Genomic DNA, 27,959 nt, shown 5'->3' with positions numbered 1-27,959 from the left:
CCCTGTGTGCTCTGGCTTGAAGGGGCCTATCTGTGAGAAGGCTCCTTCCCTGGTGGCCAGCTGCCCAGAGCACCCATCTTAGTGCCTAGTAGCTCAAGCTGGCCAAATGGAGGAGACCCAGTGTGGGCAGAGACCAAGTTGTTGAGCAGCTTCTTGAAGAGGAAATGGTGGTTTGGGGACAATGGCTACTCTACTTAGGGGCAGAAGGATGCTTTCCAGACATGCTCTAGAATGGTCATTAGGCTCTGCTGGTTACTTAGCTTGAATAAAATTAAGTTTAATTTTTTTTTTTTGATTACTGGGAATAATTTTGTCAATGCACAGAAGAGCAGTTGTTCCAGGAAGTGCTGAGGGGAGGTGCAAACTGGGCATCTCCATCCCTTAACCATCTCGGTTGCTGACCTGTAGGGAGCAGCCCTTCCAGAGCCTTCCTCCAGCTTCAGAGTGGGGGCTGTGCCTGGGCCCCTGGCCGCCTCAGGCCTGTGCTGCCCCTAGGAGCCCTTGGCTTCAACCTGAACCAGAGACTTGGAAACATGTTTGCTTCTCTATCCAGGCTTGGAAAACACATCGGAAGAGTGAGCAGGAGAGGCTGGTCTCTCCCAGGACTGGAGAAGCTTGGGAAGCAAGGACAGGGTGGGAAGTTTTGAATAGCGGGAGGGGCTGGAGAGCCGTGGTGAGCACTCATTTCTGCTCCTGTGTGAGAGGTTCTGAGCCCTTATGGGAGCCTGGATTAGGTGCGCTGGGCCTGTGTGTGGGCTCAGTACTCCGTCCATGAGGCCCACCTGTGCTGGGCCAACAGATGGAGGGAAGCTGGGGAGGAGGAGTACCAGAGCTTCTGCAGGACAGGAGTAGGAGGCAGGTGGGGCCTCCCTCTGTGGGCAAGGGGTGTAGTCAGGGCTACTGGCGGAGCTGCACCTCCTGTTCTTATCCCAACCTTTCAGAAGAATGAAATGCAGATGCACATGCATGGAAAAAACACACCAATGGGAAAATCCTGAAATATATAAAATAATGATGGTGAGAACACTGGACTCCAACACTCTGCCCACTCTCTCCTCAGATTCTGCCCTGGCTCCTGGCTCCTATCTGTCCTCTGCTTATTGTGCTGTGTGGTGCGCATGTTCAAGTGCATGCATTCACGCACTTCTTTGCTGTGCCCTGCTATGCACCTGCTGTCTGTGTCTTTCCCCGCTGGCCCCAAGGCAAGCACAGAGCGTCAGGACTTGCTGATCAGTCCCCCCTGGCGGTCACTGAGGTGTATTATAGGCTTTTGCCACTGCAAACAGCTCTGTGGTGAGGCTCACATGACACATCTTCACACACTTGTGCAGGTCTGGGGGGCGAATTCCTAGAAATTGTCTGGTTACTATGAAAATGTTCTTGTCCCAAATGGCGATTTTCCTTGGGCCAAAAATGCAGAGAAGTTAATGTTGCTGTCTGGTGGGTGTGGCAGGCTGCGGCGGCAGGTAGAGGCAGGACTGGACGGCTCTGAGTCCTGCTTTTGGCCACTTGCTGCTTCCACGGCTGATGTGGGGGAGCTGCCTGGGCCCGTGCTGGGATTGGTGCTCTAAGGAGGGACGGGAGGGATAGAACCCTTCAACTCCCCCTTCCCCGGTTCTGACCAAGGTTCTGAGCTGGACCCATAGTGGGGCCTTCCTGTGGGCTGAAGGACAGGACTGGGCAATTCCCAGGGGTGCAGCAGCCTGGGTGGGAATGGGGTAGGGGATGAGGGGGTGGGTGTGGGCGGGGGAAGGCCTAGATCTAGGGGTGCCCACCCAGTGCAGGGCTGGGAGCTGTAGGGACAAAGACACACAGGAGCGTCTCTCCCCTATGACTACTATTCCAGTAACTTCTCCAAGACCATGCTCCTGGCTTGTGTGGTTTAATGAGCCAAGTGTTGAATTAAGATCACTGGAAGGACCGAGTATTCTATCTGACCTGAGCTGAGGCAGATAGCCTGCGTCTCTCTGGGGCCCTGGAGTTTCTTAAACACTTGCCTATGGTTCGTTTGTTTGTTTATTTTGAGATAGAGTCTCACTCTGGCCCCCACCATAGGCTGGAGTGCTATGGGTTCAGCTCAGCTCACAGCAGCGTCAGACTGCTGGGCTCAAGTGATCCTTCTGCCTTGGCCTCCCAAGTAGCTGGGACTGCAGGTGTGAGCCACAGCATCTGGTCTATTTATTTGCTTTTTTATGATTACTTTTAATTTTTTTATGATTACCTATTTATTTGCTTTTTTATGATTAAAATAAGGCATATTCATTGCAGGAAATTGGGAAAATGTTGAAAAAGTCAGCGAAGAACATTTGTTCTTCCTGATTTATTTTAAAATGCCTGTGCCCATCTATGTGTTTCTTTAACAAAACAGGGTTTGGGTGCCTGTAACTCCTTCTTGGTTAGTGGTGTATCTGGGGATTTCCTCACAGGTCTGATGTGCCTGTTTGGCAAGTTCTTGACCTTTCTCTGTCCTGGAGCTGTTGTCCTTCTGTCCAGTCCTGTCTGTGGACACTTGGGTGTGAAGATGTCCAGAGTGTTACCTGTGCTGCACCAGCATCCTTGTGCATGTGTGGACACATGCATCTGTCCCTGGGGTGTGTTCTACAGGGGCCTGGTGTGTGAGGGGAGTCTGAGGGCCAGTGTGGCCCAGGAGGGGCTCATGCTGGGAGGAGGCTATCATGGCTGAGTGGCCTGTCACTGGAGGTGTGCAAGTGGGGGCTGAGAGAGCATTCCCCAGGGATACCTGGGGACCAGCTGCGAGCACTAGCCTCGTTATCCCATCAGTGTCAGGGCTGGAAGTGGGGCAGGCCTGCTGCTGGGGTGCCCAGGCACTGTGTGAGCTTCCCAGGTGCTGACAGCACATCCCAGGAGGGGCCCCTTGTAGTGGGTGGGAGGCAGCACCCTCTTCACCCCAACTGCTCTGTGGGGCTCCCCCCACGAGGCCTTTGGTCTCCACAACTGCCAAGGGCCTGGGAAGGGCTGGCCATGGAATCGGCAGGGCCACGTGCTTAGACCTGGCCAGGCAGGAGCCCCAATTTGGGTGTGCATGGTAGGGACGTTCCAGGGGCTATGTCTGGGGGTGGGACTGACACTGGCCAAGGACAGAGCCAAGATTCACCCATAGAAGACATGTCCTGGACAGGGAGACCTGTCCCTCCTTGTGGGTGGTGGATGCCTGGGTGGATGCTCAGGCTCTGGACAGCTGACTGTGGTAGGTCCTGCCCCAGCAGGAGATGTCCTGGAGTTGAGTGTCCAGCTCTTTCTACTGAATCTGTCCTGCTATAGAGAGGCAGGCATTGCCTGGGGGCTCAGACCACCCACTCCTGCCAGGAAGGCCTTCCTAGTTTGACCCTATTTATTTTCTTTCTTTGAGAATATGAAGTGAAATTTTCCTAATCACAAAATCACTGTTTATGGGAAAGTAAATCCAGGGATGTATCGTTGTGTCCACAATGATGAGGCACCGTTGGCTATCTCTGGCTTAAAACTTACTCCTTAAAACACCCCACGCCTGGCTCGGCGCCTATGGCTCAACCGGCTAGGGCGCCAGCCACGTACACCTAAGGTGGCGGGTTCGAATCCCCAGCCCGGACCCGCCAAACAACAATGACGGCTGCAACCAAAAAATAGCCGGGCGTTGTGGCGGGCGCCTGTGGTCCCAGCTACTTGGGAGGCGGAGGCAGGAGACTCGCTTGAGCCCAGGAGTTGGAGGTTGCTGTGAGCTGTAATGCCACGGCCCTCTACCCAGGGGGACAGCTGGAGGCTCTGTCTCAAAAACAAAACAAAACAAAACAAAACAAAACAAAAACACCCCACGCCCATTGCTGTCATGCCCCTCCAACCACCGATTCCTCCCGTCTCAGACACCTCCCACAAGGGACCCCGAAGCTCCTGTCCATTCTCACAGGGTGTCCTCCTATCCTTCCTCACAGGGCACGTCCTCGAGCGCCCCCATGCTGTGCCAGCAGCCACCTCATTCTTCCTGACATGTGGAGGGGCTGTGGTTTGTCTGTTCCCCCTGCCTGCTAGTGCATGTCTGGGCTGCTGAGAGCCTGGGCGTGGACATGTGGGTGCTTGTCCTGGTCTCAGCCCCCGCAGGCCATGCAGCATCCCACCACCTCCATCCCCTTTGTGCTCCTCTTCTTTCCCTCCCATGGTGTAAGTTGTAGTGCAGTGACCTGCGCTCAGCGCTGACTCCAAGCTGACTGTAGCCTGTGCTCTCAAGCCACACTCGGCTTGGCTTCACAGTTTTGGTGGAGGCTCATATGTGGCTCCCTCCAACCCCACACTGCAACTTCTGGGCTGGGCTCCTGGGCAGGCCCTGCCTAGGGACAGTGACTGAAGAGACAACAAGAGAGTGACCAGGACACAGTCAGGGCTGCCTAGGGTGGGGGCTAGGCAGCTTCTTGGAGAAGGTGACACTGACAGTGAAGCCAGGGCAAGGAGGAGGCAGCCCTGGGACATGCGGATGGAACAGGATTTGGGCAGCAAGAAAAGCATGTGGACGGCCCTGGAGGGACAGACACAGGGCACCAGGAGCAGGACTGCCAGCCTCGAGGGCCAGGCCAGGGCCTGTGTCTGTCCTCAGAGTAGGGGCTGGGCAGGTATGGGCAGGGCTCACTTGGTCTGGCTGCTTCTGGGCTTGGAGTGGGGCATGACTCTCCCTGTGGCCCGAGTGGGTGCAGTGGGGACTTGTTGGAGAGTAGGGCCAGGCAGCTTCTGGGAGCTGAGTCCAGGAGGACCCACGGAGGCAGGAGCCAAGCCATGCAGCTTGGCTGACCCACCCCCTGACCCACCCCCAGCACTGGGAGAGGTGTGTCAAGGACCTCGTGTGAGCCTGGGGTAGATACTTGAACCAGTGCACCTGCTGAGTCTCTACTAACATCTGGGATCTGTGTGGGAGCAAATTAGCATAGGGCCTGAGTGGAGGTGCTAAGTCACGAGGCTCCCAAGCCCACTCCTTCTGGGGAGAGGCCTGTGATTGGTACAGCAGTGCTGGGGTGCTGCTTTTAGAGTCCTGGGGGTCTCTGTGTGCCTGGGACATCTGGCGATGTGCAGAGAATACAGGACCCTCTAGTGCCTCTGCCACCCTATCCTGAGATGCACCCTGTTTAGTGGCAAGGGCCACTGGGCAAGTGTGGGGCACTGTTCATGTCTCTGGAGGCCATGAATGCTGAGCCAGCAGCTGAACCTTCCAAAGACCTGTTAGTGCCTGTGGCATTCACTGGGCATAGCCTGGGGCTCTGGGGGGCTCCCATGAGGCAGCCCAGGGCTAGGAGGTGTGGAGGGGAAGGCTTGGTTCTAGGAGAGGGATCTCTGCGTGCAGCCTGTGGGTGGGCAGTCGGGAGCGACCCCTCATGCCTGGCTCACACTGGAGTGGCCGTGGATGGGCCGTTTTCTGTCACTCCTGAGATTGGAAGTGGCAGTGGGCCTGAAAACGGCAGTTCATTATGAGCGAAATTAGATTCTGTGCTGCTGTGCCGGCTGCCGCTGAACAGGCGAGGCGGCGGGATTCCCCAGGGAGCTGGCAGGTCTCTGGGCCTGGAGCATGCCTTGGCTTCAGCCTGGTCTTTTTGTTCAGGGCTGGACTTCCCGGTGCTCCTGTCTGTGGGAGGCACAGTCTCATTGGCATGGGCATCACTCCAGGGAGAAGGAATTTCCACAGGGTGCCTAGGGTGGGAGAGAGCAGGGCACGGGGTAGCTGTGGCCAGTTTGCTGAGGTTCAGTCCCCTCCTGGGCCTCTGTTTCCTCACCGCTGATGTGGATGTGAACTCCTTCCCTGTAGGATCACTCCCTGCCAGGCACTAGACACACAGAGAATTTTAGCCAGTGGGGCTGGGAGTGGGACTCAATGTCAGAGGCCCCCTGACCCACCCCCAGCTCTGGGAGTGGTCACCAGGGGCTGAGGTGCAGAGGGGTGTGGTGGTGCCCTGCCTGTCTCCTCCCTGCTGTTTGTGCGTTGAATTTCAGTCCCATTCATGTAAAATGAGCTTAATAATCCCAACTAACTCAAAGTCAGTCTTTGGGGAAGGGGCCTACCACAGCCCTGACAGTACAGAGTGAGGGCCTGGGCTCCGTTCCCTCCTGCTGAGCCCTCTCCCCAGCATGTGACGTGAATCAGCATTGAGGTGGCAGCAGCTGTGTCATGCTTTCCCAGAAAAGAAATGTCCCCTGTAATCAAGGGGGTGGGGAAGGGGAAAAGGAAAGGGGAGGCAGAGGAGTCTCTCTGGAGGTGGGGGCCTCTAGAGTTCAGACATACACACGCACACGAGCATGTGCACACTCATGAACACACAGGAACACATATGCACATATGGACCTCCACACATACGTGTGGACCCTCACACCTGTACACTCGGATGTGCACACACATGCACACATGGACCCTCACGGCCATGCAGACCCGCACACGCATGTACACACAGACCCTCACACACATGTACCTTGGACCTTCATGCACACACACAGCCTCACACACATACCTTGGACCCTCACACACATGTACACTTGGATCCTCACACACATGTATACATGGATTCTCACAAACATGCACACAGACCCTCATGCATGCTCATGTGGATACTCATATGTGCACACACAGACCCTCACACATGCACACACAGACCCTTACATGCATACACACATGGACCCTCACACATGCACACATGGACTTACACATGCACACACAGACCCTCATGTGCACACATGGACCCTCTCATGCATGCACACATAGACCCTCATATGTGTACACACAGATCCTCACATGCACACACAGACTTCACACACATGTACTTTGGACCCTCACATGCACATGCAGACACTCATGCATGCACACATAGACCCTCACACGTGTGCACACACAGGCCCTATTAAGCATGCACACACAGACTCTCTCAATGCATGTACACACAGGCCCTCTCATGTATGCAAACACAGGCCCTCACACATGTGCACACACAGACCCTCTTATGCATGCTGTCCCTGGACCTCCTTCCCCCACACACATATGCCACACATGGACCTCCTTCCCCCACACACATATGCCCTCTTGGGTCTCAGGACCTTTTGGTGCTGGCTGTTGGGTTGACCACTCCAAGGGCATGATCTGGCCTTAACTGGGTGCCCTTCTGGCCCAGTGCCTGTGGTCCCCAGTCCCTCCCCAGGCCTGTCTTTCCCTCTTTGCACTTGGGGCTCATTTCAGAGTAGAGTGTCCCACCATGTTCAGAGCTCAGGCCGTGGCTTAGAAGCCCCTCTCATCTGGCCCAGGCCCTGTCTGCTGGTAAAGACAGTGAGTTTGCTCCGGGCCATGGGGTGCTGCAGCTTGGCTCTCCCTGTGGCCTCTCATGAGTTGGGGATCTCTGGTGCATGTCCACCTGATGGAGATCTTGCCTGCTCCATTCTTCCATCCCCAGGTTCCCTGCAGTACCCGTTGCCTTGGCAGTCACAGCCAGGGCAGCTCCTGGAGTTGAGTCATTATCATAATTGGCCTTGAGACACTTTTGTGCTGTGGCTCGGGGTTGGGAGAAGCCACAGCCTTCCCCTCCTTGCCCCACCTGCAGCTGGGGGTGGGGGATGGGGACCTCATGGAGGCGGTGGCCTGGGCACTCATTTCCCATCCAAGTGTCTCTCACAAGCCGGGTGCTGTGAGGGTCCAGCGAGGTGGAAGGTTCTGGGCCCCTCAGTGCTCTGAGCACACAAGATGTCCCCACCCTTCCCAGGCCTATGTCCTCCCTCAGAGCAGAAGGGGGTGTTCGTCAGGCCCTGAGTGTGTCAGGAGCTGGGCACTGTACAACAGAGGGGGCAGGTGGTCCTGCTGGGCAGCGTGACCTTCACCAAAGGCCCACTGGGGGCCGTGCCCCCTGCTTAGTCTGACTGTGGCTGTACTTGATCTATGCGCTGGTCTGAGGGTGATGAGCCTGGCCCCTGGAAGCTCTAGAAGCTCAACCTGGAGGGGCCTTAGGCTACCAAGGACCCCTTGCCAGACCTTGAGGCCTGAGGGGCAGGGAGTGTTCCCCCCTGGCCATGCTTAGTGAGGCCAGTGGGGATAGCCTGTCTTCCTGCCCCCTCCAGGGACAGAAAGCAGAAAGTGGCAGGGTCCCCTGCCTACCTCATTGGATCTCAGTTTCTCCATCTCTAAAATGGGCATGAGTGTGGACACCCCAGGGATGCAGCTGTAGTGGGGCAAGCACTTGCCACTGAGCTGCCTTTGGTGGGGAAGAGGTCTGTAAGTTGTCAGTTTTCCACATGCAGCTAGAGCAGTGGCAGTGGAGTGAGGAGATTATGGATGATGCTGTCTCAAGCACTTCTCTGCTGTGCCTTGGGGTGGGAGCCCTAACCATGTGAGGGGCACTCTGTCCTGCTCTGTCCTGGGATTCATGCATCCCCCTTGTCCTGGGGAGGAGCCCCCAGTATGCAGCCAGCCCTGCTGCGCCCCCGGCCTCCTGGTCTTCCGAATCCCTTCCTGCCCGCCGGTCTCTCTGCCTCCACAGCACCAGCCACCCCCGGCCCAACCATCTGTACCATCTGTTCCGAAAACTTAAAAAACAAAACTTGGACCTATTGCCAGCACTTTCCTGTGGGGCTGTTAGGGGACGGATGGCTCCCAGAGCCAGTTTCCTCTGAGGAGGGTCTGCAGGGTGCAGCCAGCAAGGCAGGAGCCCAGCTGGAACCCTCTGGAATGTTCCGAGTGGTTGGGTGTGAGCTCTCTCTTCCCCTGGGTGTCTGGTTGGCTCATCTGGTCTTCGAGTACTAGGAAGGGCTACAAACTGGGTGGTACTGCTCCATACACATTGGCCCTGTCTCAAGGGCTACTGGACGTCCTGTTATTCCTGGTCAGAGCCACTGTGGGAAGCAGAGCTGAGGGGCCTGCCTGCCTGCAACTGTGCCCTTGTTCCCTTTCCTTTTAGAGGCATGTTCCCTGTGGTGTGAGCGGCTGGCCTTCCTAGGTGCAGCATTTGTCTGTGGGCTGCCCTTGCACTGTCCTCCAGTCTGGTTGGATTCACTGTCTGCTGTACCCTGATGCCCTGGCCCTCTCCTCCCCCTGCCAGGAGCACCCTTGCCTTCACCCTGCAGGGGCTGTCCCAGCAGACACCTCCTCAGGGAAGCCCACCAGGGTTCTGTGTCTCCCCTGGGTCAGGCTGGGTTCTGGTGGCCCTCTGGTAAGGGGTGATGATCAGGGCCCCTCCTGTGTCTCTTTTGCTACCCAGGCCTGGGGGTCCTGACCCAGCCCAGGGGTCTCTGCAGCCTCTCTCCCACTGATAGAGTCTGGAGGAAATACCACCAGGCAGACAGAATTGCGAATATGAGGCATATGAGATGCCTGCACATCATTTTCCAGTGCTCAGTTAATTGAATAAATTGGCTAATGAGCAAAGGAAATTAATTGCGGTTTTGAAATGTGACCGTGTCTTTGAGGGTGTTTTGTCTGTGCCAGCAGGCGCTGGCTGTGCCTTCATTATCCACTGCCAGCTCCTTTGCTCAAAACTGGGAAGTGTAGGGTCTGTGCAGGAGTCATCCTGGGGGCCCCATGCAGAGAGGGGCCAAACCTGGAGCTGGGAGCTGTCAGCCTCAGGGGAGGCATAGGGGACATTGAGTGTCTGGATGCTGTTTTTGTCTCCTTAGAATTCTTGGTGCTGGTGTGTCAATACTTGCTGCTGGACAGCTGTGCACAGGGCAGCAGCTGGGGCTGGAGTTGGCCATCACTGTGGCCAGACCTGGAAGCATTGGCCCCTGAAGGGTCCTCAGGGGGCTGGGAGTCTTCAGGGTGATAGAGGAGGGGCACAGCATGGGGCCAGGTGCCTGCTCTTAGACCCAGGCTTACACCGGGTGTCCAGGGCCCTGCCTGGCTTCCAAACACTGTCATGCCTCAGGATCTCATGTGGCCAACACCTTTACCCTGGCCTTCAGGGACCTGTCCACTGTGGCTGGATGCTCTGGCTGGCATGTCTGTGTCCTTTGCCTGCACTGAGGCACTGAACTCTGCTGTGCCTTTCTGCTGCAGGTGTGGGCCTGGTGGCTGAGGGTGCTGGACAGTGGTCTAGGCATCTGTGCCTCAACCGCTAAGTCAGCTTGTTCCCTGTTGGCACGCCCAAGCCCCTTAGTCCTCTCCTTGCTTGTGATGGTCAGTTTCATGTGTCACCTGGGCTGGCCTGGGCTTGGCCAGACCCCTGACTGGAGCCTACCTGCAGGCATTTCCTACATGGACAGGGCAGGCGGCCTTCCACAGCTGAGGCCTTAGGAGCAAAGACAGGTTTGTGACAGATAAAGGGACTCTCCCCTCACCAATCTTCCATCCTGTTGCCCTCAGAACTCAGACTCAGGACGCAGGGCAGCTCTTGCTGGAATTCAGCCACAAACTGCCTTGAGCCTTGTGCCTTGCAGACCCCACCATCTTGGGAGCCAATTCCTGGGGACAAACCTCTTAGCACGCTCATACCTCTGTCCTGCTGGCTGTGTCTTGGAGAGACCTGATAGGAACATGGCCCAGCACCTGCCCTCTGCCTGGAGGGGAGGTGGGAGCATCCCAAAGAAAAGGCTTGAGGGGCAGAAGCCAGTTGAGATGGAAAGGACTTAGGTGTCCATAGGTGAGAACGAGGCTTCTTTGTGGCTGACCTGAGCAGTGATGGGAATGGCTGAGTTAGGCCTTTGCTGTGGTCCACAGCAAAGAAATAAACAACCCCTCCCCCCCAAATCTGTCTCCTCCAGAACAGCCTATGGAGCAGATCCAAGTTTGAACACAGACAAGAATGAAGTATTTATTCTGTCTTTTCTATAGGAAACTTAGGATGACCAACAGAAGATGTTTTCATTATAGAAGTTTCTCTTTAAAAATTTTTTTACCTGTGAACTGAAAGAATGATTAACTCTATCCTGCTGCCACTGGACATTCATGCCCTGTGTGAATGTCAGTGACCACTGTCAGCTCAGGACACCTGGCATGCTGCACCTCCTCGTAGGATGTAGCTGTCTGTCCCCCAGCAGGGTGAGGCTAATTGTCCTCTCTGCTCAACTGCAGATGGCAGGAGACATGGACAGAGGAGTGCTCAGCAGTGTCACAGGCACATCTATGGACAGGGGCCTGGGTCCCTTTAGCAAACAGGTTGCATAGAGTAAGGGAGGGAGGGATAGCCAAGGTCAGAGGAGATTTAAGGGCCAGGTGGCCCTGTTTGGGCTGGGTTTGGCTGCTGCAAACATTAGAGGTGGGTTGGGGAACCACGGGTGCTGTGTGGAGGTCTGGTGGTGAAGAGGGACTGTCAGCTTTTTAGGGGTAGCAGTGAGGCTGTGATGATGCTTTGTAAAGCACTTGTGTTTGAGGTGAGCCCTGAAGTGTCCACTGGCGGATGCTCTGGGCTGGACGTCTGTGGCTCACAGAGCTGCTTGCTAAGCAGCAGCTCTGGCGGTATGGACCTGCCCCTCTGCTCTGCACTGCCATCAGAAGCCTTTGAGGGCACAGTCCCCGCTGCCGATGCCTGCAGCTGAGCACCTAGGCCAGCTTGGCCTCCTGGTGTTGGTACAGGCAGTGGGGATAGGGCCTGAGTCTTATAGGTGGGGTGTGAAGCTGCATGGTGCTCAGGAGAAGACTGCCAGGTCCCAGGTGGACCAGAGTCCACTGGGTGTGTCCATGATGATGGCTGCGAGGGAGGGCCTCTGTATCCCAGACAGGGGTCCTAGGACCATGAGGGCATCGGGGTTGGGCAGGCAGCCAGGTACCTGTGACTTGACACAACCAGGAGACCCCTCTGTGCCCACTGGATTAAAGGTCTCCTGGGTCTGCTCCACCAGCCCCACAGTCTTCCTGGCAGGTCCTTGGTGACCCCTGGCCAGGTCATCTGTGGCCTCCATACCCAGGGTCAGCCCTGATTTATCCTTGGGATCTCCAGGGTCTTGAAGCCACCAGGAGTGGGAGGTGGGATGGGGATGTCCAGCCTCATCATGGTGTGCTGCAGGCCAGGTTGAACCCCTGAGGTGATCCGCCTAATATGTGGCTGAGTCTGTGGCTCTGGGAGGAGCAGCTGCAGCTTCATTTAGGTCTTCCGGGAGCAGTCTAGGAGGAAGGTTTGGGCCCATCGGTCCCTTTTGTGAGGGAGGGTGGCAGGACAGAGCAGGAAGTGATGGGGCCCGGATGGGCAGGGGCTCAGGCTGTGGGCTTTGGAGGGTCAGCAAGGTGGGTGGGCAGGGGCCCAGTAGGTGGCACAGATAGCATGGGATAGGCCCAGCCTTTGAGGGGTTGCAGGGGTGCAGTGGTGTCTCTTGAGATCTCCAGTGTTGGGCTGGCCCTGCCTCTCGCTGTGGTGCAGCCCAAAGAGCTCTCTTACAGTGTGTATGGGGGTCATTCTTCCACCAGGCACCACAGCCCAGTGCTAACCTGTGCTGTCCAGAGAGCTCTACTCACTGAGGACTTGCCTTTTGGTCCAAGGCATGCTTTCTGTGAGGGCCCAAGGAGCAGTCAAAGGTCAGAATAGGACATGACCACAGCAGTGTCAGTCACTGAGCTCAGACCAAGGATACACCTACATCTCTCACCTGCCCATATCTCCAAAAGGTCACAGGTCATTTATTTGCAAGGGGCAAAAACCAAATCCAAAGCATCTTAAGTGGTGAGCTTACATGACGTCTTAGTCTAAGAGGCTTCAGGCAGAGCTGGATCATGTGGTCAAATTCCTTCTTTAGGGCTCTTCCCCGGTCTCTCTGTGCTGCTTTACTGTGTGTGACTTCATCTTTGGGTAGGCTTTCTTGTACTCACTGGCTCTCCCGCCAGTAGCCCCCAGGCCTACATCCTCCCAGGTGGGCAACTTCAGCAGAAAAGAAGTACCCCTGTCCTAGTGGTCCTGGCAGAGGTCCTGGGGCTGCCACTTGCTGGCCCTGGTTGGGAAGGCCTTGATTCCACCTCCTATTTGGGAAGGAAAGGAGAGACTGCTATAGGAGGGTGGACACTAGCCTGGGTGGCAGTAGGGGCAGCTCCAAGACAGGGGTGTGTCTGGGCCAGAAGAGGTCCCTGAGGAGTGGTGTGCTCACAGCAATTGCATCTGCAGGTTGGGGTATCCAGGGACTATGTCCCCTGTGAGAGCCAAGAGAGAGTAGGAGGCCCAGGCAGGGGACAGCTGGACTGAGTGGTGGTTTGGAAATGGAGAGCCAGAAGAATCTGCGTGGAGGGCTGTCCCTCTCTAAACAACCACCTGGGCCTTGGGCCCAGGACAAGGCAAGGGGCTTGAGTTTGAGCCCAGGCCAGGGTCTGCACGTCAGGACACGTAGGCTATGTTGCCGGCTATGTGAACTGACGACTGATTCTGAAGACGCAGCGTGGGATCGAGAATAGGAGGCTCTTTGGCCAGTGGCTCTGTCCCCTCTGCTCCTGGTTCTGAGTCAGGCAGTCTTGTGGTCAAGGGAGACATGAAGCTCCTCTTTTGTCATCTCATAAACAAGGCATGTTATAAGCATGGCTTATTTATAGCTGTGACCAAGGACCTGTGACCAGACATTGAACATGCCCCTGCATCTTCCAGGACACCTGCAGAAAAATGCAAATGAAACAAATGATTTGCTTCACAAAAAGTGGGTTTTCTAACATGCTCAGTGACTTCAGCGTGTGGGAGTTTGCTTTCCTGCCCTCCCACCATGGCCTTCCTGCCTAAACTTCAGCTTGAAGCTGCGACGCATAGCTTTGCTCCCCGGAAGTGAGGTGATCACGTGTGTTTAGGCCACTTGTGGGTGGCCTTGTCATGGGCCACAAGCTGGGCTCCCTTGGCAGGTTCTTGGGGCAGTAGGCGCCTCCTGGCTGCAGCTTCCTGGGGTGGGTCAAGGGAGCAGATGTGTCAGAGGAGGGAGCTGCATGGCTGAAAGCGATAGAGCATTTGGGAGAATTTTGGTGGGACCATGAACTTGAGGAACAGTGGAAAAAGGATCAATAAGAGATATCAAAAAGGGAGGATGATGGAAAAGAGTAACTGTGGCAGAAACCCTTGGCTGGTGGGCAGGAGGCTCCAGCAACTTACAAGGATCCTGGCAGCCAGGCCAAGACAAGAATGAAGATGATCTGAGATCTTGTTACTTAGCACAGGATTTAACTGGAAAAGTTTTGTGCTTCTGAGACTGAAGAGGAAATGGGAGAAAGGGTTCCCAGAGAAAGGGATGAAGGGTTATTGAATGCTGTCTGTGGGGCGGCTGTGGGGCTTGCTGTCTCCTTGGTTGTGCAGCAGTTGATAGGCAGTCTTTTACCCCCTTTTCTCCAGTTTTGGAGGCTTTCCAAGGCATGAGGCTGTCAGGATGAAGTCAGACTCAGGAGGGTGGGATCGAGGTGGGGGCTGGGCACCCTGGAAGCAACTAGACTCCATGTGGCTGCCCCAGACCGCCATCACCCGTGTCTCTGTGGGGTCCTGGGAGGCAGGGCGAGGCGGCTGTAAGGCTGCCCCTCTGCTCTTCCCACGTTGGCTTGTGGAGCGGCGGGCACAGGGCCCGGCTTCCTGCAGACCCCACACAGTGGCCTTGGTGCGACACCTCCCCGGGCCGCCGCGTACCCGCGCTGGCCTGCTGACGGGCGTCTTGCCCTGCGCTCCAGGTTCCTGCTGGTCTTCTCCTGCCTCGTGCTGTCCGTGTTCTCCACCATCAAGGAGTACGAGAAGAGTTCGGAGGGTGCGCTCTACATCCTGGTGAGCCCACAGCCACAGGCTTGGGCGTGAGCCTGCCTGGGGCGGGAACCCCACTGCTGATGTCACGGCTCCTGCAGGCCCCTCATTCCTCCTGCTGATGTCACAGACCCAACAGCCCCACCTCCTTCGCCCACTTTCCTGTCCCTCCTGAGGGTTTAGGCAGCCCCTACCCTACCGAAGCGTGGGGAGCTGCCTGAAGATGTGGGTGCTAGAGAGGGGTTGTGATGCTCACAGCAACCCTGTGTCAGCAGGGTGGGCACCATGGCAACAGGACAGGGATTTCTGTGCTGATGTTGGTAATGGGGCACAGCCTCAGGGAGACTGACCTCCTTTTTCAGTTACTTGGGACCTTCCTCCAGGTCAGCCCTGCTGTGCACCTCCCGACAGCTCTGGCAGGGCAGGACCTCCCAGTGGAGACAGAGCCCCCCAGCTCAGACAGGGTCCCTGCACCTCAAACAGGGTTCCCCCCACTTTAGACAGGCTCCCCCAACTCAAACAGTTTCCTCCAGCTTAGAGGCTCCCCCAGCTCAAAGAGGGTACCCGCCAGCTCAGACAAGGTGTCCCCTTCTCAGACAGGATCCTCTAAGCTTAAACAGCCTCTTCCAGCTCAGACAGGGCCCCCCCAGTTTAGACAAGGTCCCCCAGCTCAAACAGAGCCCCCTTCAGACAGAGGGGTGAAGTGGGTGGATCCCCAGTAGTCATCAGGCCCAGACATTCTCAGAGCCATTCTGCAGGGGTTGGGCCCATCTTGTAGTTACCATTTGGGGTCTCCTGCACTGTTACTTGGTTCCTGGGCTGGAGTGACCTGTGTGGGTGTCCAGGCTGGCTTCGAGCTCCCTAACCCTGTCATGGCCTTGAGGTGGCCTCAGCTGTGATTTTTCCTGTAGGAAATTGTGACCATCGTGGTGTTTGGTGTTGAGTACTTTGTGCGGATCTGGGCCGCCGGCTGCTGCTGCCGGTATCGTGGCTGGCGGGGGCGACTCAAGTTCGCCAGGAAGCCGTTCTGTGTAATTGGTGAGCCCTGTGGGGGTGGGGTCCCAGCGTGGGGGCCCTGGAAGAATTGGGGCATCTGCGTTGGCTAGGGAGGTGGGAGGAGGGAGGGAGGCCCAGGAACAGGACTGGCTCCTTCTGGAAGTTTCTTCTTACGTGCTGACTTGAAGGCAGATCCCATGGCTAACATGGGCTAGGGACAGGAGGGAGGGACAGGGCGCTGGGCAGCCTGTTCTGGAGTGACTTTCAGGACCACTGAGGACCAGGGTGGTCAGTAGTAGATGTCTATCTGGGCCTGGAGTGCTCTGGCCCCACATCCTGCCCCATACCAGCACCCTGCATGCAACTCTGGTCCACCTGCCCCTCCCCCTGTAGCCCTGGTGCTGTCCCCTCCCCATGAGCTCACACCCCCTCCCTCGCAGACATCATGGTGCTCATTGCCTCCATTGCGGTGCTGGCTGCCGGCTCCCAGGGCAACGTCTTCGCCACATCTGCGCTTCGGAGCCTGCGGTTTCTGCAGATCCTGCGGATGATCCGCATGGACCGAAGAGGCGGCACCTGGAAGCTGCTGGGCTCTGTGGTCTATGCCCACAGCAAGGTGAGTTGGCTGCTCAGGAGGTGGGTACCTCAGGCCAGGGAGGGTCCTGGCCTGGCTCCTTGAGGCTGTGCTTAGCCCTCACCCTGATGGTTGCTCAGGCTTGCTTCAAGTCCTGGGCTGGGGGACGAAGGGTCAGTAGTAGCTCTGGCTGGGCCTACCCTGGGAGGCCTGGTCAGATGGAAATGAGCCCCCCTCCTTTCTTCTTGGTGGTTCACTGCATGGTTTGAGCCATCTTCATCTCTGTCTTCAGAAAGCTTCTTCTCTGCAAGGCTCAGTCCATTTGGGCCCCACCTTAGGGCTGTTCCTCTGTCGTTTGGTGTTTTATTTCCAGCATTTTCAGTGCCTGGATCAATACACAGCCCTAGTCACCTGCCTGGGTGGTTGTTTAGACTGTGGTTGTGGCGGCTGCTGGCCAGGGGACCCATGTGACAGCTATGGCCATAAGTCCCATGTTCCAGAGGCTACTAGGTCCCCCAGTGTCCCAACCCCTTCCTGCCAGGCTGTGCTTTCAGTCCACCCTGCTCATGGGTGGTCTTATTTGACCAGATGGCTGCTCCCTATTTTCCTACCTGCTGGAGCCATAGAAGTGGTAGTGGCTTTGGTGGCAGGTGTCAGCCCCCAAGGGTCCCTTCTCCCTCCCTGGACACTGCAGGGTATTGGTATGCTGATTAGAGGGGGTGTCCTCCTTCCAACTACTCCCCTGGGGCTCAGGGAGGTTGGGGAGGGACCGAACAGTTCCAAGAGTGTCTAGCCCTTTGGCCACTAGAGCAATTGCTCTCAAAACCTGGGTGAATGCTGGGTGCTGGTTAGCTGCAGTTCCCCAGGGCTGAGATGCAGGGGTGATAGGCTGCCAAGGCTGGGCCCACAAAGCCAGCAGCCCCTCCCTGTGCTACTGTACCAGCCCTCCTGCTGACCCTGTGCATGGAGCCAGGCTTTTCCCAAAAGCCCTAGAGATGGGGGCCTAGGATAGCCACCCCGGGCCAACCAGTCCTGGTGTTCTTTAGGGCAGCATTGGGCTGGACGCTGGGCCAGGCTGGCCTTGGTGTGGTGGTGATGTGGCCCCTCTTGTTTGGCAGGAACTGGTCACTGCCTGGTACATAGGTTTCCTTTGCCTCATCTTGGCCTCCTTTCTGGTGTACTTGGCTGAGAAAGGCGAGAACGACCACTTCGATACCTATGCAGATGCACTGTGGTGGGGCCTGGTGAGTACTGGTCCTCAGGGTCAGCCTCCCTTCCCTGAGGAGGTCTTTTCCCCTGCCCGGCCCCTGCCCTCTGATCTGAGGACACACGCCCTGCCCAGAAGGCCTAGAAGGAGACCTCGCGGAGAGCTGGCTGGATATGTCTCTCTGGGGCCACCTGCTGGCTTCCCATGGCCATGATGCGTGTGGAGTAGAGGTGGCTGCAGAGGCTGGGTGATCATGGATGGCCTATGAGTGTGCAGGTGGCCTGGGGCAGCCTCCTCTCGGCCATGGAGGGCTGTCTTCCTTCATCCTTGACCACCTCTGGTTTACTTAGGACCATGGGGCGAAGGAGGAGGTGACCCCAGTCTGTCCTGGGAACCCTGGTGTGGGTCAGGCGTGGCTGAGCTGGTCCACCCTGCTCTGCACGTGTCTTCAAAGCCTGGGGATAAACTCCAGGATCTACAAAGAGGTGTCCTGTGCCCCCTGGGTGGGGGACCATTGGCCTTGCTGTCGTGTTCCCTAACCTAGGGACAGGCCTCCACACCCATGTCTTGATCTTCCATCTAAAGCCCTGTCTCCCTAGGGCCTGTCCTCTTGGTCCCATTTGGAGGGACCTCCATGTGTGCAGCCTGTCCTGAGCCTCCTGACTGTGGTGTAGGTTGCTCTGGTGGGCAGGAGTGTAGTGTGGTCCCTGCCTGCCCAGGACTGGGTGTAGGGTGCCTGCTTCTGGCTTGCCCACCCCCCAACCTCAAGTCTTGCTGAGCTGTCTGGAAACGCATCCTGCCTTGAGGCCCCACTCATCCATCACTCAAGAAAAATTCTAAATACAAATTTCCCCAGGTTTCCCATGGCACCAGAGAAGCCCTCCCTCCCTCCCTGCTGCACCTCCCTGTGGTGGCCTCTCCCATCTCTCCTAAGTCACCCCTACCACAGGGCCAGGCCTGTCACCTCCTAAGACCTCCTGGGCCAGGCTCTTTGCTGGAAGGCGCCAGCCCCTCCAGCCCTGCCCTCTTTGCTGGCTTGGCTTGTGGCTCCCTCCAGGGCTCCCTGCATGGCTTCCCCCATCCCTACCCCATTTCTCTGGGTCCCTCACATGCCTTTGGCTCCCCAGCTTCTGAGGTTGTATGTGTGGGATCCTCTGTCTCAGCTGTTGTGCCCTGGTGTGAAAGTCACAATGTTGTTCTCCTGGTCTTCTTGGGTGTGAAAAGGGAACAGGGCCTTTGGGGCAACTGCCCTTCCACTGTGTAGCAGATGAGGACAGACTTGGGGCTATAGGGAGGGAGAGTGGCCACGCAGATCTTGGCCTTATTGGGTCCTGGGCAGGTGGTCTTAGAGGAGGCAGCCTCCCACATCTGTCCCAGCCCAGGCCCCCGAGTCGGTGGCCAGCATCCTACCTGCCTTGTATGACCAGAGCCTGCCACCCCACAGATCACCCTGACGACCATTGGCTATGGGGACAAGTATCCGCAGACCTGGAACGGGAGGCTTCTGGCAGCAACCTTCACCCTCATCGGTGTTTCCTTCTTCGCTCTCCCGGCGGTGAGTCCTGCATCCTGTGCCCCTTTCTGCCTTTGTGGGAGACGAGGCCTCACAGGCCACTGTAGGCACCATCTACTGAGGGATCTGGGCCAGGAGTAGGCTCTCAGCAGGGTCTATAGTCCCCAGGAGAGGGCCCACCCCCTGAGCCCCAAGCTAGTGTCCCCAGGGCTCCGTGCCCCTCTGAAGCTAGGATCCGGCATGTCTTCTGGCTGCTCTGTGGGCTACTGGCAGCTGTTTCTACTTGAAATGGGGCTGCACAGTGGGGTCTCAGCAGCTGCAGCACTGCTGTCTGGTGAACTAGGCCCTTCTCAAGTCTTTATGGGACAAAGCGTCCACTTAAAGCAAAAGGGAAGACCTCTGCTAACCCTGCCTTGCAGCAGTGGGGCACAGAAGGGCAGTTGGTGCAGGGCTATGGGTGGGGCTGCTGCTGCTTCACAGCAAGCCACTCCCCAAGGGCTCACAGATATTTATGTGTATACAACTGGGTTCCACCATGGGTCCAGCTGTATCACCCACAAGACAGATATTTCCTTGACCCTAAGATTAAGGGCTTCTCCTAGTCTGGCCTTAGAGTGAAAGAGTGGTGGAGAGTGAAATGGGAAGGTGGAACCCCTAGGCAGCAGAATGTGCTGAAAAGGGGTGGGTCCCAGGATGTAGCCTGACCCTTGATGGGTTGGAGGATGTGGGTCCTGGGATGTGGCCTGACCCTAATGGGTGGGGGGATGTGGGTCCTGGGACGTGGCCTGACCCTGAAGAGTGGATGGATGTGGGTCCTGGGATGTGGCCTGACCCTGACACTTTACAGGGCATCCTGGGGTCTGGTTTTGCCCTGAAGGTTCAGGAGCAGCATCGGCAGAAGCACTTTGAGAAGAGGCGAAACCCAGCAGCGGGCTTGATCCAGGTGAGCAAGTGGACATGGGGGACCAGTGGAACCCCTGTCCTGTCTACCTTGATCAGCAGTGGAGCCTGCCCAACCTTGGCCTGACCATGGCCATCACCAGCTTCTCCTTGTCTGTGGATGGGGCCACAGCCCTGGTTTCCCTTAGGAACAAGTTAGGGAGTGTGAATGTCTGAGTTCATTGTTTAGAAACCTTCAGACACCTGAGTTGCACAACAGGGTGTCTCTCATCCTGTATGGGCACCTGAGCCCAGGCCACCTGTGTCATCTTCCTCGGGCCTCTGGGAGGTGGGTACACCAGCTAGTTAGGACTGAGGCTTGGAGAGACGGTCACTCAGGTGCAGGGCAGGTGCTGAGCCTTGGCTGTCGGCTCCCAGCCTGGCTGTGGACCACCATGCTGTACCCTGACCTCACTTGGCCCACTGTTCAGGGGGTGGGTGGGGCATCCAGCAAGTAATCCCTGAACCTGCAGATGTGAGCAGAACAGCAGGATGCCTGCCCAGAGTCAGACCTGCCAGACACTTGGAACTGACCAAGATTTACTGGTAGCTGGACATAGCCTGGGCTCTCTCTCATCTTTCTTGTTTTAAAGACACGGCTCTTGCAGGGTGTTATGGCCTGTGACTGCAGCCCTAGCTAGTCAGGAGCTTGAGACCAGGATTTGAGGCTGTACCTCTGAGTAAACAGTGCCTGGGTGTCAGAGTGAGACCCTGCCTCTCTTTATTTTATTTATTTATTTATTCATTTATTTATTTTTAAGACAGAATCTCAAACTGCTGCCCTGGGTAGAGTGCTGTGATGTCATAACTCATAGCAACCTCCAACTCTTGGGCTCAAGTGATCGTCTTGCCTCACCTTTTCCATTTTTAGTAGAGACAGGGGTCTTGATTTTTTGCTCAGGCTGGTCTTGAACTGGTGAGCTCAAGCAGTTCACCCACCTGGGCTTCCCAGAGTGCTAGGATTACAGGTGTGAGCACATCTGGCTTCCTGCCTCTCTTTACAAGAGAAAAAAAACACACATAAAAGGAGATGTAGGGCTTATGGTTTTAGCCCAGGGTGTAGCCTGTTTTAGTGTATACATGTATTTATCTTTCAGTATAAAGACATCAAATGGCTATTTTTAAAAAAATGCTACAGAGTGTAAAGAACAAAATGCTCCCAAATCTCATTCCATTATTGACCATTTTTAAAAAGCGAGTACATGTATGTGTAATTAATGGTGAAAATGGCATAGGAAAAGCATAGAGCAAGCATGTGGGACCTCTCTGCCCCTTCCCAGGCCTGAGCGTCTTTCTGGAGAGCCCTGTCCTCTGTGCAGACACGCTAGGGAGGGGTGGCGGTCTCGGTTCCAGACCACTGTGATAAAGTGAACATGGCAACAATGCAAGTCATGTGACTTTTGGGCTTCCCAGTGTCTGTAAGAGTCATGTCCACACTGTGCTATTTTCTATTATGTGCACATCATGCCTAAAGAAATGTAAAGACCTTAATTTAAAAATACTTTATTGGTAAAAATTGCCAGCAGGCATCTATTGGCTGCTGGGGGGTCTCAATGGTGCTGCCCGATCAGGGTGTTGCTGCTGAAGCCTGGGGTGGTCGTGGTGGCAGTGGGAAGACAGCATTGAACTTTGTTGCATCAAGTGGCTCTTCCTTTCATGAACAATGTCCCTGAAGCTGGGGATGCTGTTTGTTGGCATTTTGCCCACAGCAAGATTTCTCTCAGGCCTCTCAAACCCTGCCCTGCTCTCTCAGCACTTCTGTGTCATATTCTAAATCCTTCGTGGTCCTTGCAATACTGTTTACAGCATCTTCACTAGGGCTAGATTCTGTTGACCTAAACAAAATTAGAGGAAGAATATCTCCAAATATGGAGGGAGGGTGACTGAAGGGATCACCTCTGTGGATTATCTTTCAAGGGTACAAGTGAATCTTTCTTAAAGTAGAATATAAATGTTGTAGCGCAATAACTAAGAAAATGACATGAAGGCTATGTTAACCAGTTTCATGAAGATATTTCAAATTGTATATGAAAACATCACACTGTACCCCATGATCGCATTAATGTACACAGTTATCATTTAATAAAAAAATTTTTTTTAAAAAGGAATATTGCCAAATAGATTGAATTTATTTGGAAGACAGACAAGAGGGTATGACCTGGTTACACAGTGAACCATAGGTGCAGTGGGAGAGGTGAGGAGAGGGAAAGGGGGAAGGGGAAGGGGGCAGGAAGCAGGGAGCATCTGCTGCCCAAAGGAGGAGTTGACAGGAGATAGGGACAGAGACAGGAGTGTCTGCAGATAGAGTGGTGGTTCCCCAGGCTCAGAGCCAGCATTTGGCCAGTAGTAGTGCTGTCACTGGGCAGGGCTCTGTCCAGAGCCTCTCATCTGAATTGCCACAGCCCTGAGGGAGAGATTTGTGCTCTCCTGGCTCTAGTTCACTTGGGGATGACAAACTGATTTCACTCAAGTGCCTATAAATTTCATAATTCCATCTCAAGAAACCACTTTCTTTGCTTGTCTGCGAGAAGCCCCTCCCCATCTGTTAAGGCTGGATCATGAGATTGCAGCAGTCCAGTCACGTCTTCAGGCCTCACTTCTAATCCTTGTTCTCTTGTTGCTTCTCCCACTGGAATTTCGAACCCCTAAAAGTCATCCCTGAGGCTGGAGTCAGTTTGGTCTTCTGAGTTTGACTTGCAAGACCAAACACCTGTTACAGTCAACATTTTGACCTTCTCCTATGAGTCACTAGTGCTCTGAATGGCGTCTACAATGGTGGATCCCTTCCAGAAGGTTTTCGATGCACTTTTCCCAGATCCATCAAAAGAGTCACTCTGTGATAGCTGTAGCCTTACAAAATGTATTTCTAGACTAATAAGACTTGGCAGCTGAAATTATTCTTTGACCCGTAAGTTGCAGAATGGGTGTTGTGTTAGCTCTTGAACAGCGTCAGTCTCCTTGCACATCTCCATCAGGGCTCCACTGACCAGATGTGTTGTCAGGGAGTAGTGATGTTTGAAAGGACTTTCTTTTTTTTCCCCTGAGCAGTAGTTCTCAACAGTGGGCTTAAAATATTCAGGAAGCTGCGCTGTCATTCAGACTCTGTTGTTCTACTTACAGAGTAAAGGAAGGATATATTTAGCAAAATTCTTAGCAGTTGTAGGATTTTTGGAATGGTAAATGAGCACTGGCTTCAACATAAAGTCACCAGACTCATTAATCCCTAACAAGGGATATGAAGCTTTGAGGCCAGGCATTGACTTCTCTCTAGCTATGAAAGTCCTACATGGCAACTTCTTCCAATGCAAAGGTGTTTCGTCTGCACTGAACATCTATTGATAGGTGTAGCTACCTCTGTCAATTCTCTGAGCGAGATCTTCTGCATAACATCTCCCTCACACTTTCATGTTGTAGAGATGCCTTCTCTCCTTTACTCTCATGAACCAGCCTCTGCTAACTTCATACTTTTCTCTGCAGCTTCCTCCCTCCTCTCAGCCTTCGCAGAATTGAAGAGAGTCAGGGCCTGGCTCTAGATTAGGCTTTGGCTGGTTTGATCTTGTCCAAACCACTACAACTTTCTCCCTATCAGCAATAAGGCTGTTTTGCTTTTGTATCATTTGTGTGTTCGCTGGAGTAGCAATTTTAATTGTATCAGGAACTTTTCCTTTCACAGCTTGGCTAACAATTTGGAACAAGAGGCCTAGTTTTCAGCATCTCTCAGCTTTCAGCATGCCTTCCGCTCTGAGCTTAGTCATGGCTAGGTTTGATTTAAAGTGACAGATCTGCGACTCTTCTTTTCATGTGAACATTTAGAGGCCACTGTCAGGTTATTCATTGGTATAATTTCAATATTCTCGTGTCTCAGAGACTGGGGAGGCCTGAGGAGAGGAAGAGATGGGACGGCTGGTTAGTGAATGAGTGACACACAAAGTGTACTGTCTTAAACGGGCACAATTCTTGGCACCAAAAGCAATTACACCAGTAATGCCAAGGATCTCAGATTGTAGATCACCGTAGCAGATGTAATCCAAGGGAAATGTTACAGACGCTGTAAGAACTGCTGGGATGTAGTGCAGAGTGAGCTTGCAGTGCTGGAAACCTGCCACCACAAACCTCCAATCCGTGCAATGTGCACCGTCTGCAAGGCACAGGGAGGCAGACTGCACTGCAGCGAGGTGCCCACCTTGTCCCCCAGCACGGCAGTGGCAGCAAGGTTGTGCCTTGTCCAACTCAGCAGAAGACATACCCTGCCCTGCCTGCCCTCCGTTTGCTTTTACAGCCAGGACACAGAGCTGCTTAGATTTCCCCGTGTGTGGGTAGTGTAGCTGTTCCTGGGGCTGCAGGATGGCCATGCTCTGGGTCTGATGGGCTGTTCCAGGACAATTTCTATAGTGAAGTTGCTGGTCAAAACGTCCTTCCTTTGTGAGAAGCTGATCTTCCTTCAGAATCTGGGACTGGGGTTGAGGCTGGTGGTGATCCCATTAGCTCTGCTGCCTAAGTCTGAGGGTGAGGAGGACTGCTACTTACATGGTTGAGGGTGATGGCCCCCAGAGAGCAAAAAGCTAAGTGAGGAGACCCCCAAAGGAGAAGTCAGGCCCTTGTGCCCTGAAGGCTTCTGAGGAGTTGTCTCTGTCTTTCTGGACAGCAGGGTGCCTGGGGCAGCCTTGACATCACTGCTTTTGCACTCGATCCTGCCAAAACAGATGGCCCTGCCTAAGGGAATGAACAGCCTCACCAGAGCCCCTGGGGTCGGGCCCTGAGCCCAACATGGAGTGGGGAGGCATTACAGCTGCTTATTGCCGAGGGCCCTGTGTTTGCCAGGTGCACTCTCTTTTCTGGATTGGCCTTGGCCCTGAGTCACATGGGGGCCTGAGAGAGTGTGGCAGTGTGTATCAGACCCAAGGACTGAGGGGCAGAGATGACAAGGGCTTCTGGCTTGAGCTTCTGCATGGGAAGTAGTGCTGTTTGCTGAGAGGGAGAAGCCTGGGGTGGGGCAGGTATTGGGGTTCATGAACTCAGATTTGGATGCATGAAGCATGAGGAGCCAGGTTGCCATCAAGAGGTGCAAGCAGGGGCTGAATATGGGGGTCTAAGGCTGTGTGCAGTGGCTCATGCCTATAATCCTAGCACTCTGGGACGCTGAGACAGGTGGATTGCCTGAGCTCAGGGATTTGAGACCAGCCTGAGCAAGAGCAAGACCCTGTCTCTAAAAAATAGCTGGGTGTTGTGGCAGGCACCTATAGTCCCAGCTACACATGAGCATGAGGCAAGAGAATCATTTGGGCCCAAGAGTCTGAGGTTGCTGTGAGCTATGAGGCCATAGCACTCTACCAAGGGTAACAAAGTGAGACAGTTTCAAAAAAAAAAAAAAAGTGTTTCCTTGAATGTAGGGGTCTAGAGTTGAGGAGCAAGGCCAGCCTGAGACAGATGTGAGGGAGGGTATGGGGCCTCCTAGGGAAGATGTAGGGGGACCCTCACTTTAGAGCCAGGAAGAGGAACAGCTCTGCCAAGCTGCAGAACTGCTGGAGAGGGAGGAGCATGACAGAGGTGTGGCCTTTTAGGAATCCAGCCCAGGCTGAGGGGGTGGGTGACAGGTGGGTGGGAGTGAGAAGGTTCACAGTAAAGAGGTAGGGCCCCAAACCTGCCTCCCAGGACTCCAGACCCCAAAGCTGATAGCGAGGTTCCAGATTAAAGTTTAGGGAACAGGGATGTTACTGAGGATGGAAGAATAGAGAGCTACCAAACTCATCCCTCCACTAAAGCAATGATTATACTGGCAAAAAAAAAAAAAAAAAAAAAAAAGACAGAATCAACTTTTTTTGAAGTCTGTAACCTAATACAAATTTTTAACAATGAGGGAAAAGCTTAGTGAAGGACAAGCTACTGTGTTTTATTACGAGAGCTTTAAATGTCTAGCTCTGTGGCAGCAATGGAGATGGTGGCTGGCATGCTTGTTGTTCTTTCTGGTGTCCAAGTGGGTAATGTGGATCCTACCCCCAAAGAATTGTAGTTGTTTGTTTTGACCTCAAGGGGGCACCCAGGGGGTTCAGCTTAGGTATTTGCCTTTGTTTCATCCACCTTTTGAGACTATCTCATAGCTGGAATGACCTTCTGGGCAGTGTTTTTCAAAAACATTTAAAGACAAATATGTTAGTAACAGTTTCCTGGAGCAGGGGATGCAGGTGGGACAAGAAACATATCAAAAGGCCTGAGAAAGAAGAGGCTACAGCTCGGCGCCTGTGGCTCAAGCGGCTAAGGCGCCAGCCACATACACCTAAGGTGGCGGCAACCAAAAAATGGCCAGGCATTGTGGCGGGCGCCTGTAGTCCCAGCTACTTGGGAGAAGAGGCTAGGAGATACAAAGGACAATGCTCAAGCCATCCTCTTGCCTCAGTTTTTCTATTTTATTTATTTATTTATTTGAGACGGAGCCTCAAGCTATCCCCCTGGGTAGAGTGCCATGGCATCACGCTCACAGCAACCTCCAACTCCTGGGCTCAAGCGAGTCCCCTGCCTCAGCCTCCCAAGTAGCTGGGACTACAGGCGCCCGCCACAACGCCTGGCCATTTTTTGGTTGCAGCCATCATTGTTGTTTGGCAGGCCCGGGCTGGGGATTCGAACCTGCCACCTTAGGTGTATGTGGCTGGCGCCTTAGTTGTTTGAGCCACAGGTGCCAAGCCTGGATAAGTGTTGAAGGGGTGTCCCAGCGCACAACCAATCTGTGAAGACTAAAAGAGTATTTTTTTTTTCTCTTTGGTTCCAGCCTTTGTTAAATCACTAGCCACCTGTTAACCTAATGGAACAGAGACTTCGGTGACCACACATGACAAAGAATACACTCTTTATAAATGGTTTAGGAAAGACACTAAACAACTGCAACCAACAACATGCAGCAATAAAACCCTGGGGAGGGAGGATAATCTGATTTTCAGAGTTACCACATTATAGTATTCAAAATGTTTTCAACAGAAATTTATGAGGCATGCAAAGAAATAAGAAAGTGTGGGTCACACACAGGAGAAAAGAAATTGATAGAAATTCTCCCTGAGGAAATGTCAGACATTCAACTTATTAGATAAAGACTTCAAGTTAACTGTCTTAAATATGCTCAAAAGAAAAGAATGAAAGGAAATCAGGAGAATGATGTCTCACCAAATTGAATATCAATAAAGATAAATTCAGGAGCTGAAGGGTACAATAATACTGAAAAATTCACTAGAGGTAATTTAACAGCATATTTGAGGAGGCAGAAAGGAGAAGTAGCAAGCTCATACATAGGTCAATTGAAATTATTCAGTCTGAGGACCAGAAAGAAAAAGAAGAAAAATTATGAATAGAGCCTAAGAGACCTGAGGGACACCATGAAGTTTGCCAGTGTTAGCATAATGAAATTCTTTAAAGGAGAGGAGAGAGAAAAGAACAAAAAGAATATGTAGTTCTTGAAGAAATAATGGCTGAAACCATCCCAATTTGATGAATGCCACGAATCTGTACATACAAGAAGTTCAATGAACTCCAACTAGTATAAACTCAAAAAGATCTGCACAAAACACATTATAATCAGCTGCTAAAACTCAAAGAGAGAATCTTGAAAGCAGCAAGAGAGAAGCAATTCCTCACATACAAGGGACTCTCAGTAAGATTAACCGTAAATTTCTCACCTGACACCATGGAGGCCACAAGGCAGTGGAATGACATATTTGAAGACTTGAAAGTAAAAAGGAAAACACCTGTCAACCAAGAACTCTGTATTGGACAAAACTTTCTTTCAAAAATGAATGAGAAATTAAAACATTCTCATGTAAGCAAGGGCTGAGGGAATTCATTACTGATAGGCCTGTTCTATAAGAAAAGTTAAAGGGAATTCTTTAGGCTGAAATTAAAGGTTACTAGATTGAACTCAAGCCATATGAACACCATAAGGGGAAATACCTAGGTAAATATAAAAGCCTATAGTAGTATATTTTTGGTTTGTAACTTGTTTTTGTTTTCTGTTGCTATTGCTTGCTGTAACAGAATATCTGAGACTGGCTAATTTATGAAGAAAAGAAATTAATTTCTTTACAGTTCTAGAGGCAAATTCAAGGTTGAAGGGCTGCAACTCATGAGGTC

At 53.8% G+C, this 27,959-nt stretch overlaps 1 protein-coding gene across 4 annotated transcripts in view; it reads left to right on the top strand.

Annotated features, from left to right (window-relative positions):
- The window catches only part of KCNQ2 (potassium voltage-gated channel subfamily Q member 2), a 60,788-nt gene that overhangs the window by 7,209 nt on the left and 25,620 nt on the right, over positions 1-27,959 (top strand). For all 4 annotated transcript variants that reach the window (XM_003787771.2, XM_003787770.2, XM_003787774.2 and 1 more), the window contains exons 2-7: positions 14,552-14,642; positions 15,530-15,656; positions 16,055-16,230; positions 17,307-17,432; positions 18,840-18,950; positions 19,756-19,851. In XM_003787771.2, the coding sequence (XP_003787819.1) occupies positions 14,552-14,642; positions 15,530-15,656; positions 16,055-16,230; positions 17,307-17,432; positions 18,840-18,950; positions 19,756-19,851 (727 nt within the window). The remainder of the gene's footprint in view (positions 1-14,551; positions 14,643-15,529; positions 15,657-16,054; positions 16,231-17,306; positions 17,433-18,839; positions 18,951-19,755; positions 19,852-27,959) is intronic.

This window comes from Otolemur garnettii, unplaced genomic scaffold, assembly GCF_000181295.1.
Source record: "Otolemur garnettii isolate 467f Iridium unplaced genomic scaffold, OtoGar3 scaffold00023, whole genome shotgun sequence".
NCBI lineage: Eukaryota > Metazoa > Chordata > Mammalia > Primates > Galagidae > Otolemur > Otolemur garnettii.
Note: the sequence above shows the minus strand (reverse complement) of the source record. Positions and strands in the feature narration are given on the sequence as shown.